The sequence below is a fragment of the Panthera pardus genome, unplaced genomic scaffold, assembly GCF_024362965.1.
Source record: "Panthera pardus isolate Hobbes unplaced genomic scaffold, ASM2436296v1 HiC_scaffold_13, whole genome shotgun sequence".
Classification (NCBI taxonomy): domain Eukaryota; kingdom Metazoa; phylum Chordata; class Mammalia; order Carnivora; family Felidae; genus Panthera; species Panthera pardus.
In genome coordinates, this window is record NW_026526688.1 from 198,083,021 (window position 1) to 198,097,767 (window position 14,747).

Sequence of the window (14,747 nt, forward strand, 5' to 3'; positions counted from 1 at the left end):
TAGAAAGAGTCTTAGGCACATTAGAATTACTCACTGTAACTGCATAGACAGTCACACTGTTCATGCTTAGCACAGGTGGCTGTGATGTCATGTAAGATGTTTGCCTTGCCTGACGATTTCATGGAAAGTCCAGTAGATCTGGGTTCGAATCCCATCTTCTGCCACTGCCTTACCAGCTGGGGGACCTTAGCTGAGAGTTTTTACCTTGAGCCCCCATTCCCTCATCAGTAGTCAGTTCAGATTATACCTGATGTCCGAGGTGATTCTCAGTGGCACCCACGGACTCTGAAAATGTCTTGGTTTGAAAAGCAAATCATGTGTTCTCCCCACCCGTCAGTAAAGTGGGCATGACAGCACGTCCTCGGGGACTTCTAGAAGGACGATCCAGGAAAAGGCAAAGGAGAATTCATGATAAGCCTGAAAATGCCCAGCCAGCCACCCCACCCGCCATAGCCCAGCCCACAGTCACATTCCTAGAGGTGTCAGTCCCAGCCCCATGTCCAAAAAGAAGCAGTTTAAATTCACAGCATGTAGCAAAAGTTGTTGGAAACCTTCTTCTCTTTCTCTCTTGATCTCAGCACGGCTAGCATACTGAGCTGCCCATAAAGACCACCTCCTGCCCATTAGATGCCCCCAAGTCACCCCGACCCCAAAGAAGTATTTACAGAGAGTCCCTGCAGTCAGTCCTGGGGAAGGAAGAGGTGTTAACTCTCCAGCCCTTGAACTCGGGCTCATGGAAAGGCAGACAAAGCCCCTGGCTGGTGATGCGGGCAGGCGGGGGAGGGGGGCCAGCACTGAGATGCAGAAAGCATCTGTTTGGGCATTCTAGGGTCTTGAGCCAGAAAACACCGTGCACCCACAGGATTTTAGATCCGTGTAGCCCAGGCGCCGTGGCTCCTTCAGGGCTGTAGACCCGGTACCCAGCACGGCCCCAGCTTACAGCAGGAACTCAGTAACTTGTGTCCACTGTAAGAATGAACAAACCAATCCATTCTGTAGCTGGGAAAACCAAGACCCAGGCTGAGGGTGTGCTGGTCTCCAGTTACAGGTGTCCCCAGGGTCCTGGACCTTATTCCAGGCTGCCTTATACCTGCAGCACCCCTTATCCAGGCCCCCATGCTTGTCTGTTTCGACACCCCCTAGTGCCCACACAAACGAGGAAGAACGGGAAGGCGTGCCCGGAAGAACTACCACCAAGCCCTCTGACCTCTGTCTTCATTGGAACGTAGACTCCTGACCACACTGAGTAACAGACCATCAGGGTGTGGTTAACCTACCCTCCAGAACCCCTCAACGTGGGCTTATCCTGATAGACTTTACTTGTGTTTTCTGACCTGCTCGTCAGCTGTCCTCACCTATTAGGATGTGGCAGCGCCTCATTTTTAATTAGAATTAGCAGAGTCAGTTTGGCGTTACATGGCCCATTTGCTCCCAAGACTCTTCAAAAACGTCCTCTCCCCCGGAAACTCCCACGTGGATGTTCAAACCTGAGAATTTGACTTAAAAGTCCAGATTAAAGAAATTCTACTAGAATAAAGTCTTTGTCAAAGCATGCTAATTGGAAGTCAAGAGGGGACTCAATTTATGTTTCAGCGGAGCGGAGTGTTCGGGAATGAATTTAACGAAGTCGCATGATTGATCTCATGCAAATGCAAGATAGAATCACAGAGGGTGGCTGTTAATGAGACTGAGAGGCACCAAGGCCTTTATCACAAACATTTTCCCAATGTTTTCTCACATTCTGAGCAGCCGTCTCCTAACCAGCGTCCCTGTCTACCTGCACTCTCCCTCTGCAACCCCAGCTCCACTCTGCATCAGGGACCACTTTCCAGAGCAGTCTGATCTGCCTGCCTCCTGCTAAAACCTCCTGCAGACACCTGGGATCCACCAGCTCTGTATAGTCCTGTGCCAAGGATGCCTCTGCAGTCTCCAAACAGACACCCTCTAAACCACTCTTGTGCTCTGCATCCCACCGGTTCCTTGACCACATCATGAATTTCCACTCTCCCTTGAAAGACTTGCTTAATGGCCATTATTTCCTATTTATTCATCCACTCACCCATTCAACAACCATCTATTAAGGGATACAATTTGCTATGGGGAAAGCACCAGTGAGCAAAAGAAACACGCAGCCTACCTCCGAAGAGCATGATAAGCAAAAGCATAAAGAAGTCAAAAGATCACGAAGGATACCATCCATGGAAGTCACGGGTGGTGGCAAAGGGACCTCCTCCTTCTCTGTAACTAGACACACACTCGAGTCTCCTTCCCCCTCCTAGAGCAGCCTCCCTTTAATTTCTTTAGAAGACATGCTTCATGTGGGCGAGACCACAGCCTTGGTCAGGACCTTTGCTGGTTACCTGCCTGGGCAGGTAGTTAGGCTGGGAGGGAGGCAAGACAGGTGCCATTGCTTACATATCCCATACTGAGGGCCAAGCCTGTGCTGAGTAAATTGCCCATATATCCTGGGTGCCCCGAAGTCCCTCCACTGCCGGGGGCATTTCCAGCAGTGGGCACAATCTGAGCATGGCAGGAGCTAGAAATTGCCATGAAGGACGTGCACACAGCAGACAGGTAGTTGGAAAGTCTGAGACAGGGAGTCTCATTTCCCGTCTCCGGCCTCAGTCTCCCCACGTGGAAGGCAGGGATGGGGCTGGACAGTGGAAGCCTGACTTTGCAGCATCTCTGGATACAAAAGGAATGGCTTTTGCTCCTTTGGTTCAGAGCAATGACTCCTGATGACTTGTAATTCTTTTTTTTTTTTTTTCAAAAATTTTCTTAATGTTTATTTATTTTTGAAGGAGAGACAGAGCGTGAGTGGGGGAGGGGCAGAGAGAGAGGGAGACACAGACTCCGAAGCAGGCTCCAGGCTGCGAGCCGTCAGCACAGAGCCCGACGCAGGGCTCGAACTCACAGACCGCAAGGTCATGACCTGAGCCAAAGTCAGACGCTCAACCGACTGAGCCCCCCCGGCGCCCCCATTTGTAGTTCTTTTTTATCCAAGACCAACAATGTCTGATGCTGTCTTCCTTCTAAGGGATCCCTTCTAAGGGATCTTAGCAATGCCTCCGTCCTGCAGAGGGCAGACTTTTCAAGAACCTGGCACGTAGGAAGTTCTTGATCCATTAACTCTCGCCATTGCTGTAATTGCCCAGGAGAGATGGGGGCCAGGAGAAAGTTAATCTTGTGGTCGGTCTGGCTATTTTGTCTCAGTGGATTCCCAGATGCTAGAAGCCCTGGGAGAAGCTGAGCCTGCTCCTTGCTCACCACCGATGTCCGAGCACCGTGCCTGGTACGTGGCCGATACTCAACAAGCATTTAAGTGATTGCATCGTGGGAAGAAGGATATCTGTACCAGCTGTTACGGGGCAGCCTTTGCAACGTGTTGCACACAGTGCTGAAACACTCTCATTTGACCCCCAAAACAATGCTAAGAGGTAGGAACTGTCCTCATTTTATAGATGAGAAAATTGAGAGCCATCGATACGACTTGTCTGTGGTCACACAGGGTGTAAGTGAAGCTGTTTATCTGACTCCAAGGCCAGTGCCCCTGGCCACCAGGGTGGCTGCCTCATCAAGGTGATAACGGACCGTGTGCCAAGCACGTGCCATAGGTGGCTTTACTGAGATTCTGAAGAGCTCATCAAGTGCCCAGATTACAGGTGGGGACACCAAGGCTTGCAGTAGGACCAAAGCCTTATTGGCCATGGAGCCAGAAGTGCCCACTGAGAGTCAGGATGGGACGAGCCTCTGCCAGGGATTCCTGGGCTGCATCTGCCACATGTCCCGTCCTTCCCTACCTGGGAAGCACATGCCTGAAGAGGTGGACACCCCCTCTGAGGGGACAGACCTGCCTTCTCCCCGTTTGGCGAAACAGGCACCCTTCAAGGCGAGGGGCTTCCCGAGCAGACAGCACCCCCTCGCGCTGCCCCCCTTCCTGCACCAAGGGCATGCTGGTGCCAGCTCCCTGCAAGCTGCAGGTGTGCTGATGGCTGATGGCCTGATTTTTGTCACAAAACAAAGCTGTTTGGGAAATAGTGCCTTTGCCCTTTCTCCAGTGTCTCCTAGAGAATGGGCAGGGGGGAGGATCTTTTATCTGAATCAGAAGCTCTTGGTGACAGCTTGTGTGGCCTTCAGCAAGCCATTTTGCTGCTCTGTGCCTCGATTTCCTCATCTTTCAAATGGGTATTAGAATACCCCCCTCCTAACGTAGTTATGTGGACTCATCACATAGATTAGTAGATCCTAAAAATGCCCAGCACAGGACTTAGAATGTAAATGTTGGATGAAAATGGACAGATGAGCAGACAAAAAAGGTAAAGTCTAATGAAATAAGCACAGCAAAATATCCGTGAAGAATTTTAAAAATTATATTAAATTAAAAAAAATTTGTTCTTAAAGTTTGTTTATTTTGAGAGAGTCAGAGAGCACAAGCGGGGGAGGGGAAGAGAGAGGGGGGCACACAGGATCCGAAGCAGGCTCCGTGCTGACAGCAGAGGGCCTGATGCGGGGGCTCAAACTCACGAACCGTGAGATCGTGACCTGAGCCGAAGTTGGATGCTTAGCCGACTGAGCCACCCAGGCGCCCCTTAAGTTAAAAAAACTTTAAAGGTATTTTTAAAACTCCTACTTAAGGAGAAAATGTGTTTAAAGGATTAAGTGGCATGGGGCACACCTGTGGAGACTATTAAGGAGATTTAAAAGCCCTTATTAAAGGGCTTTTCAAGTTGATGATAGTGGCTCCATTCAAAGAATGTAATAATATGAATTATAGAATAGTTTGGACAGTTGCCCTTTCTTTCTTTTATACCAAAATGAAATAAAATTTGACATTTTACCCAGGTGCCTGGCAAGAGCTAGAAAATAGAAGAGGAGGGGGAAGGGACTAATGGCTGCGTGGGGGGAAGCCACAAGCAGAAATGATAGAGCAGTCTTCTGGAATACTGCAGGCACACATTGCTAAGCACGTTCCATTTGGTCCTCAAAACAATGCCAAGAGGTAGGGACTGTTGCTGTCTTCATTCCGAGATGTGTTTTCCACACAGTTTCCCGAGAGGCCCCAACTGGATTAAGTTCTGGTGGCCCACAGAGGTGACTTGCTGATAACACACCCTCTATACACTTCCTTCAGTTACCCACACCCTTACCGGCATTTTCTAGAAACAACTCACACACAAAACCCATGTCAGGGTCTGCTTCCGGCGAATCCAGAATAGCATAGCCAGATAAAATAACAAGTAGGAACCAAATAAGATAACAAGGAATGTCGGCCAAGAGACGTAAACACAATTTACGAAGTTTAAGCTGCACCATACCCCTAGGCAGTAGGTATGGGTCCTGTGACGTGAAGAGAACTCCGTGCGAGGCACGCTGGATACAGAGTGGAAACAGCAGCATGAATCCGCTGTCATCTTTTATCCGTTTGAGCTGAGAGGTGCAGTCCAAAGAAGGCAGGATTTTGAGTCCGAAAATCCAACTTTGCATCCTCTTTTGTGGGTGCAATCAGGGGTGATTGGAGTGGCCCAGTCAGGTGGAGGCCGGCAGCAGGAGGAAGTGAAAGAATTCACCCAAAGCAGAACAAAGGACATAGAAGTTTATCGAATACAGTCACTGCAAGGGGGGCAGTGAGCAGGACAGCAAAGGAGAAACTGTCTGGCATGAGGGGTGACGAAGGGCTATAGTATTGGAGGGAGTGAGGAGGTATGAGAACATATGGAATTTTCCTTTTTCGGTAACTGTGCCCGGTTACAAGTAGCCCGATGGTCAGTTGGGGCTTATGGCTGGTTCAGGGTGGGTCACTTAATTCACCTGTCTGCATTCAGCCCAGGGGGTCACTGGGGGCCATTGCTCAAGCCTATTACCTAAAAGCGGTCTCCACATCTTTCATTTACAAGTGGGACCAGTAACATTAGCCCTTCGTCTTCTAGAGCCTCAGTTTCCTAATCTGCAGCGATAATTCACAACTCATAGTTGGGTTGTGAAGAAAGATCCAGTGAGATATGGCATCTAAAATCTTTTTGTAAACAACAAGATCCACAAAGTAAAGGGCCCCGACCAGAGATTTTGGAAGAAGGCACCCCCTTGTCAAAATCCTGTGCCAGAAGGGATTGTTTCCAACTGCCCTTTAATTCTGAAGCACGTTATTTTAAAATGAGTGCCAACCGCACACCTACCACAAGAAACACCAATACCTTAACTTTACAAAACGAGTTACCAAGGGATTTTAGGTAAATATGGTCATGTACAGCCTTCTGACAGATCTTCCTCCCACAAATACCTAACAAAATGAACTTTAAAAAAGTTGTTAAAAAACAAAAACAAACCTTAACTTTGATACGGAAAAAAAAAAATACGGCCAGCAGCAAGCCAAGAAGGAAACATACCATACGCTGTGAAAATTGGCAGCCAGGGAAGGATATTCTAGCATAGGACATTCTGTCTCCACCCTTCCAAAACAGCACTGACCAGGGAAGGGGATTCAATACCCCCTAAGAACTCTCACTAACATCCTTGATTGGGGGGGGGAACTGGAGTGAGGAGATGAGTCAGCAGTCCTGGGGAAGATACTTTCCCCCGCAGCAGTCCTCCCCAAAAGACTTCTCATTTTTCAAGACTATTCTAATTTGAGGAGACCAGTTGAATCCCACAAAAGCTGGGTGTACCCCTGACCTCCTGGAATGGATTCTGGTGCATGTCACTTAAAATCTCAGAGGCCAGAGCAGAGCCCAGATGCTCCAAGTTTGCTCTGCTCCCCAGCCCTAATGTTGGCCTCCATTTATGGAAAAGTTACTAAAAGACAGGACTCACACCCCCAATTGTGATTTGAAAGAAAAGACATCGTGGGAGAAGATCAGAAAAGGTGTTGATCAGGGCGGATGGCAATCTGGATGGAACAACTCATTCTACTATGGCAGGACAAAAGGCAGTGGCACAGGGAATGCACCAACATGGGACCAGAAGAAGGAAGAAAAGAGAAGAGATGAAGAAGAGAAACAAGGGAGAGATTGCCTGAAGCATGCAAAATCTGTTTAGACACAAGATAATAAAGTCATTCAGGAGACAACAGACATGGAAGAGGGAGAAAATTAATCCAACATACAGATAATCACGGTCTGTGGAGTAGAGAGTCCAACAGGTAGAACAGAAGAGGCTTTCAAATCTAAGATAGGAAGTAAATGAAGAGTGGATCTGTAGTTGAGACGGAGTCACTGTGTTCTAAGAAAGACTGTTATGGGGAGACCAACCCCAGACACATCACAGTTAGTAAACAGTTCAGTTAATAACTAGAAGCGTAAGAAAGGATTTCTTCAGGAGAAAGCCAATTGCCTAAAGGATAAGTATTGGACTAGCTCTGGGCTTCTCTATAGCAACATCCAATGTCTGTGCCAAATACCAAAACACAAGTGGATATCATCTCTGGATGGAAGGTCTAGGGATGACTTGTTTCCTTTCATGCTTTTCTACATTGTATGCTTTCTTTAATTGTTAAAAATGGGTACATATTACTCATGATAATCAGAAAAATATAACAACACAATTTTCATTTTGAAAAACAACAGAAAAATAAAGGACCTACCAGAAATCCACTCTTTCCATATCACACCCCATTCTTTCTCACTTTACTTTGGATTTAAAGAAACAGTGAGAGGCTCTCAGGGAACCAGGCTAACATTGCCTTCAGACAAAAGAGAAAAATGAATTCCAGAAGTTGGTAGGGCACTCAGATAAAACCATGAATACTCTTCAGTTCCTTTCCCATATTTTAAAAATTGTAAACGTCTTTAGTCTTGCTTGCGTCACAATGGAGTCATTAAGACTCAAACTGGCAGTTACCCAGCCTTGAGTTCGAGTCCCACTGGTGGTATGATTTGAGGGAATCAGTTAACTTTCTTATGCCTCTGTTTCTTTATACATTAAGTGGGAAAAATGGTAGTAACAGCTGCCACGTACTAGTGGCAATTAAATGAAATAACGTATGTCAAGTGCTTTTTACAATATGTGCCACTTACTGTCACCCCCAGCAGCAGCCGCAGCAGCACCATTGTCCTTTTTATAATCATCACCACCAGCATCTTCATTTTGTCACCATCACTCTTGGCTAAGAGTCCTTGGGCATGTCACTCGAGTTTTCTGAACGTCAGCTAGCTCATGACAAAATGAAGGGAAATAATTCTTTCTATAATAAGAAGAAAAAGCTAACACTTATCATGTTAATTATAGAAGCTAACACTTACTGAGTGCCTCTCATGTGCCCTACGTAATACTAAGTGCTTGCTGGTCATTTAATCCTCACAAATACCCCCGTGGTAAGTTCCTACTGTCATCACTGTGCAAGAGAGAAGCCTTAATTCTAAAGAGATGCGGTAGAGCTGCATTTAAACCTGTCCTTACTGACACCAGAGGCCAAGCCCTAGCCCACTGTGCTTTACCACCTGGTTGTTAGGTTCAAGGGGGATCATGGAAATGAAAACCAATCAGCAAAACAGGCTGTACAGAATTCTTATTGTGTCTTGTATTTGCCCTCAGAGGTGGCCTGAAGGGAGGAGAGAGGAGACCCAATGTAGATGTGCTGTGAACCTCACAGTGTCTTGCTCATTCCTTGTGGGTCCTGCAGATGTTTACTGAGTCCCTAGTATCCATATCCTAAGTGCTGTGCCAGGAGCGAGGGCCACCACCAGCAAACAAGTCGTGGCCCAGCCCTAAAGAGACACAGAGACATCAGAGACATGCGGGGAGGCAGGTGTATCCACATTCTCTGCTCCGCCGTAAGCTGATGTACCAGGATAAGGAATGTTAATGGAGCTACCAACAGGTGCTTCCAAACCACACCCAGGGAAGTCAGGGCAGGTGGCACACCAGCCTTCAGCCCTGTCCAGGCTTCACAGTAGCTGTGAACCCGAGGGTGTGCTGCACGGCTCACAGTGGTGGTAGCTGCGGGAACAACGGGTGTGCGACAGACTCTCAACAAGGCAATATCGTGCTTGCGAAGACCTAAAGGCTGGTTTTCGCACGTTTCAATGTGTCACGGTTGTTCTTGCACATTTTGATAGATACCTTTAAGATATGGAAAGTCTCCTTTCTTTGTAGTAAACAATATATCAGATCTTTTCAAAATCAAATTTTGAGTGTCTAATACAAGTACGTAAATATCGATCACATATCTACTCTCTGCCCAAGATGCCAGGCAGATGGGGACACTGTCTGCCCTGGAGGGCTCATAGTCTAATGGGGGATGAGGGGCTGGTCCATTCTGAGTCATTTTGATGTGCTGGAGGCCAAGGCTTGCTGGCAGAATAGAGGGGTTATAACAGTGAACACTCTGAAGGGACAGGCTTGAGTCATCCCGTGACCCCTGTGACCTTGGGTTTCTTGGTTGAACTGGATCAGTATATGTTGTCTGTAACGCTCACAGTGAAAGCTTGGCCTCCATGGGGTGGAGTCTCTGAATTCTGCCCCTTCCTTCCATCCCCACTGGCACCATGCAAGCCCTCTAGACAACCATGGCCTCCTCCTGCCCTGGCCAGCAGCCTCCTGCAGCCACTACTCCACCCTCCGGTCCCCTCTCTAAACAGCTGTGGTCCCTACAAAATGCAGGCGGATCACATCAGCCCCTACTCAAAACCCCGCATTGTTTTTCTTCAGTAGCAGACCCTCTCCTTGATCTACAAGAGGCTGCTTAATTGGTCCTGCTTCCCTTTCCCGCTTAATACCATTCCTCTCTCCCCTCGCTCAACAGAGTGGCCTCTGCTCTAGACCTTGACCCAATCCCTTTCGCCCTCCCGTCCCTCTGCCTGGCAGTCTTCCCCAGATCTTAGCAAGCTGTGTCTCCTCCTTCAAGTCACATCTGACCCATCATCTCCCAGAGAGCCCTCCTTGACCACTACGAACACCGGCTCCCTCCAGTGCTGAGTGTGTTCCCTCCATGCTTAGCGCATGTTGTAATTACTTATTCATTCGTTCACTTCTTTTTCATAGACAAGTCATTTCTCCCCCCTTCCAGAAGAGGGAATGAATCCCAAGGGGGCAGGACATTGCTCCTGTCGTCCACCACTGTAGGACCAGCCCCAGCACGGTCAACAACCATGGAACCCTTAAGTGTCTTCCTAGAGTCTGGCATTCCCCTTCCACTACCCTTGTCTGTACAACGCCGGCATGTAGATCCGATGGGCACAGTGGGGATTGCATTTGGGGGGTGGTGCAAACAGGACCCCAGTGGCCATGCTGAGCCCCAGGTCCTGGGTCTGGGCACAGGGCCCAATCCTGGATCTCACCGAGTTCAGGGAGAGTACGGTGCAGACCTTGGGGATTCTCAGCTACGTGTGGCACCCCGAGGACATTTGGAAATGGGTGCAAGCCCCTGTGGGGAGCTCCGGGCATCCAGGAGGTGAGGGGTGACAAACGTCGTGCAACTGCACGTTACAGTCCTCCAGATAAACAACTGTCCTCCGTCAGTGCCAGTGATGTTTCTGCTGAGTGACGTCCCGCTGCCGGGGCGACTCTGGGACTGGGACCCACCACCCATCCGGTCACAGGGGAGATCAGGAAGACGAATGGCTCGCCGGTTGAGTGAGGGTTTCCACCCCATCAGGCAAGGATCAACGGGGGCAGTGCCGACCTGTGGAGGTCGAGTCCCAAGCCTCAGTTCTGGCCCTGCTACGCTGGAGCTGGGTGACCTTGAGGAAGTCAAGTAAGCTCTCTGGGCTTCAGGTTTCTCTCCCAGGGAATATGGGAGCCAGGACCTGCCTGACACAATATGCCAGTGAATGTCACTTGCCTTGGAAATCAAGTTGGCATCTATTGTAGTCATTTTGTGGCGGGTTACAGCTTGATTCAGAAGGCGTTGGGAGAGCCAACAGGATCAGTCGCCTCTCACTGGGATGCGCCAGGTCAGAGAGGCGGTTCGTACACTTTGAGGAGTTAGGGGCTGACTCCAGCACGCATTCCCGAAGATGTCCCTCACCCGGGCAGGGCCGGCTCTTATGGCTCTTCCGGAAAGGGTGCCGCCCTGCCATATGGAGATGGAGGCCGGCAGCACGACCTTGTCACCTTGTCGTGGTGATTAATCGCGCGCCCTTGCTCTGCCACCACAGGGGGCATCCCGTTCATCCTGACCGGCGAGTTCTTCCAGCAGCCCCAGCGGCCGGCTGCTTTCATCATCGCAGGCACCGTCAACTGGCTCTCCAACTTCGCCGTGGGGCTCCTCTTCCCGTTCATTCAGGTATGACCGCCGAGGGGCCTCTTGCCCATGGGATGCCCTCTGACTCGGCACCCTGAGGGCTGATCCACAGAGCAGAGGCCGGGTCCGTCACAACTGGGAAACTCACGCTCTTGGCCTAAGGACGGCAGAAATGCGCCTCGGCTCAAACCCTTAATTCGCTTTCTCCTTCCTGCACCTTCCAGGAGCTGCCCAGGATGCCAAGGGCTGCCTCAGAGGGAGTGGCCTTCCCGTCGCTGAGGGTCTGCAGGGAAGCCTAGGGTAGAATCCCAGACCTGCCTTTGTGCATGTGCTTGTCACGGTGCTAGACGAGGTCTGGGTAACAGTACCAGTGCACGCTGCAACGTGCCATGCGTCTGACATCCTCATTGGCATCGTAACCAAGCTGACGGGGTCACCGTCCCGAGGGTGACCGTGACGGACAGGGAAATGCTAACTCGGGAAATGGATACAAGCTCTTTCTGTGTGGGTCAACTCGCTCGTTTATTCAGCACGTATTTATTGAGTCCCTACTCTGTACCAGGCACTGTTTCAGGCGATGGGGATACAGTGGGCACAAAAACTTGTGCTTGTTGGTCCTGGAGCCAGAAAGGGAAGCAGCAGAAACAGATGTGCTATTTTACACGTGACAGTGACACCTCGTATTTTAGAGGCGACACCTCAAGGGAGGTGACACCTGGGCAGAGACCTGAGTGAAGTGAAGCAGCCCGGGAATGGAGAGGTCTAGGCAGAGAAACAGCTAGTGCAAGGGTCCTGAGGCAGAGCCATGCTTGGCCTGTGTAGGGAACAGCAAAGAGGCCAGTGTAGCTGGAACCGAGTGAGTAACGATAATGGCAGAGGCAAGAGATGAGATCAGAGAGTTCTCTGGGGGCAGGAGCACAAAAGACGAGGACTTTACACGTGTTCTGCCCAGAGCCAGGGGCCCGGCTACATGCCAAAGAGGGTCCAGCTCCTCTGCTCTAATGCCTCCAGGGCTCCCTGCTGCCCATGACAGAAGTGATACCGTCAGTGAAGGTGAGAATCCATCAGATGTCCCTGAGGAAGAACCACCGTCCATTCTCAGGGACCATTTCAACCCTCACCCCCTCCCCTGGGGTTAATACTTTGCTTATTAATTGACTAGCACCAAGCCCAGCATATCCCAGAGGCCCTGCTGTCAGCTCGACTGAGCCCCGGGTCAACAGGCCTGGCCACAGGACCGCATGATGGTTACACCTGCTTCCGTGGTTACAGGTCCCCTGCACACGGCTTCTTCTGTGCCCACTCGTACAGCCCTGAGCTGGGGTTTCGTGTCTTATCCACCTCACTGCCGACAGGCTGAGGCTCAGGGAACAGACGCAGTCAGCCCGAGGTCCTGCAGTCACCACCCAACCTGGCCCCTCTGTCCCGGGGCCTCTTACTTGTGGGCATTCTCTGCCTGCGATCCACTAGTCTGGGTGAGAGGCTGACCCGCCGTGTGACTTTTAAAGCATCGCCAACTGCATCTGAGGTACAGGCACCCTGCCTCTGAAGCGTGCATGACGTGGGGGACACCCTGGGCCCCACGCCCATTTCCTCCCGTCCTCGGAGCGGCCAGAACATAACAAGTTGTCTTTTCAATGACTTCGAACCTGAAATGGCTTTTTCCTGTTTGGGTCAAAGCCAGCAGAGCCAGGGATTGGTAAAATATTCATTATCGTGGGGAAAATTAACTTCAAACCACTTCTCTGTCGACACGGACCCCCCTACCACCCCTGCAGTGTAAGTGGAGAACTCTAGAGGCTTCACCTGGCCCACCCCTAAGCTTTCTGTGCCTGGGAAGTAGGCCACTGTCTTCTGAGCAGTTTGGGGTTGGGGCCGGTGAAAGCCCCCCAACCCCAAACACGACCCCTCATTTTCCCGCCACGGTTCGTGAGCGAACAGCACAGAGGCGCTTCTGGAACACCGGTGTTTGCGGAGCACTTGCTGGGTGCCAGGCCCCAGTCAACCCCTGTCAGTGCCGGGAGGTCGTGCCTTCGTGTCTCCCTCGTGCGGACCAGTGGACCAGAGCTCGGGGAGATGCGGCCACTCCCCAAGGTCCTCCCCTGGGAAATGACAGAGCAGGACTTGAGCCCAGTCCCTCGTCCTCGCCTGTGAGACAAGGGGACGAAGGAGCCCTTGGTTATACGGCAGGGGATTCCTTCCTACAAGTGCGTTCGAGCTGGGCCCGAGGAGTTAATTTACGTTTAAATATGCACATGCGCACACGCACACATGTGCACACGCAGGCACGCACCTCAGAGGGGTCTCCAGCTGATCGGACCCATCTGACCTTTATTTCATGTCACTCGTCTGGCGAATCATAACCCGTCCACAGCTTCTCCCAGCAGAGACATAGTGCTGCCTGTCCCTCGAGACGCTGCCGGGGACTCGGTGTGTACGGGCCAGGCTTGTGCCGGGTTCCTGAAGCACCTGCTGGTTCGGCCTACTCAGCTGGGTGACTTTTGTCAGGGAAGAGGTGCAGGAGAGGACAGCGACCATGACAGAGCAGGTCACGCGCGCAGTCACGCCATGGCACGCTAGGTCTCATTGCCCCCACGTGTCGGCCAGGATGGTTTGGGTTTGCTGCAGGAAGAAACGGTGCCCAAGTCTCAGGGGCTTTAAAGCACCCAGGACCGTGTCTCGTTCATGCTAGGTGTTCGTTGGGGGAGCGGGGGGGACTGGAGATCCTGCCCCAGAACTTCCCGACTCAGGCTTCTGCCCTCTGCAGCAACAGCCCCTGCAGGTGACGGGTCTCACACCTGTCCGCTAAGGCCTCACCCGGCAGTGACACGGGCTGCCACCATGCAAATGCCCTTGAGTGAAAGCCTCAGTCACACGGTTCGCCCCAGGGGAAATGCAAAGTGCCTCGTGTCCAGAGGGGAAGAGCCAGAAATCAGTCCTTCCATAATGACGGCCGTTGCCCACCCTTGGAGGAGGAAAGTCAGACTCAGCAGGCTCAGGACACTTGAAGGTCCCGTACCAATGGGAGGAAGAACATGGTCCCACCCGTGGATGTCACCCCCACGTGCCCTTCCTCTGCCCACAGGGCTTTGGTGTGTGTCAAACTCCATTCACCGTAACCCAGTTTTTGATAGCCTTGACCACTAATTTAGGGGATCACGTTCATTCTAACTGGCTCGCTTCCAGCTGGGCGCCCGGGAGCCTGAGAGGTTTCTGGGGCCACAGCTCATCCTGGGTCACCCTGTGTGATGGACTAGAGCGTCTGAGGGCAAAATAAGCCAGGACTCTCAGTGGTTAGAGGATCCCCTCCTCCTCCGGAGGAGTCTCCGAGCGTGCTGTCACCGTGATTAAAAATGCATCCGTTCACACTACCGGTATGATCTCGTGCGCCACATTTCGCAGAGCAAGTCAGCCCGAGGGCCACTCAGAGCCCAGCCCAGAGCAGGGGCATAAGGCCAGGGCCCAGGTAAGGACTCAGGGCTAAGAAGGATGCCACCCGCCCACAGAGCTGAGCGCCACCCTCCCCTGCCCGCAGAAATGACACAAGTCTGCATGTCTGTCTTAGAATATC

General features: G+C 51.1%; 1 protein-coding gene across 4 annotated transcripts in view; it reads left to right on the forward strand.

The window, feature by feature from the left end:
• SLC2A9 (solute carrier family 2 member 9) overlaps positions 1-14,747 on the forward strand; it is a 254,087-nt gene that overhangs the window by 221,661 nt on the left and 17,679 nt on the right. For all 4 annotated transcript variants that reach the window (XM_019453701.2, XM_019453703.2, XM_019453702.2 and 1 more), the window contains one exon: positions 11,091-11,218. In XM_019453701.2, coding sequence (XP_019309246.2) covers positions 11,091-11,218 — 128 coding nt within the window. The remainder of the gene's footprint in view (positions 1-11,090; positions 11,219-14,747) is intronic.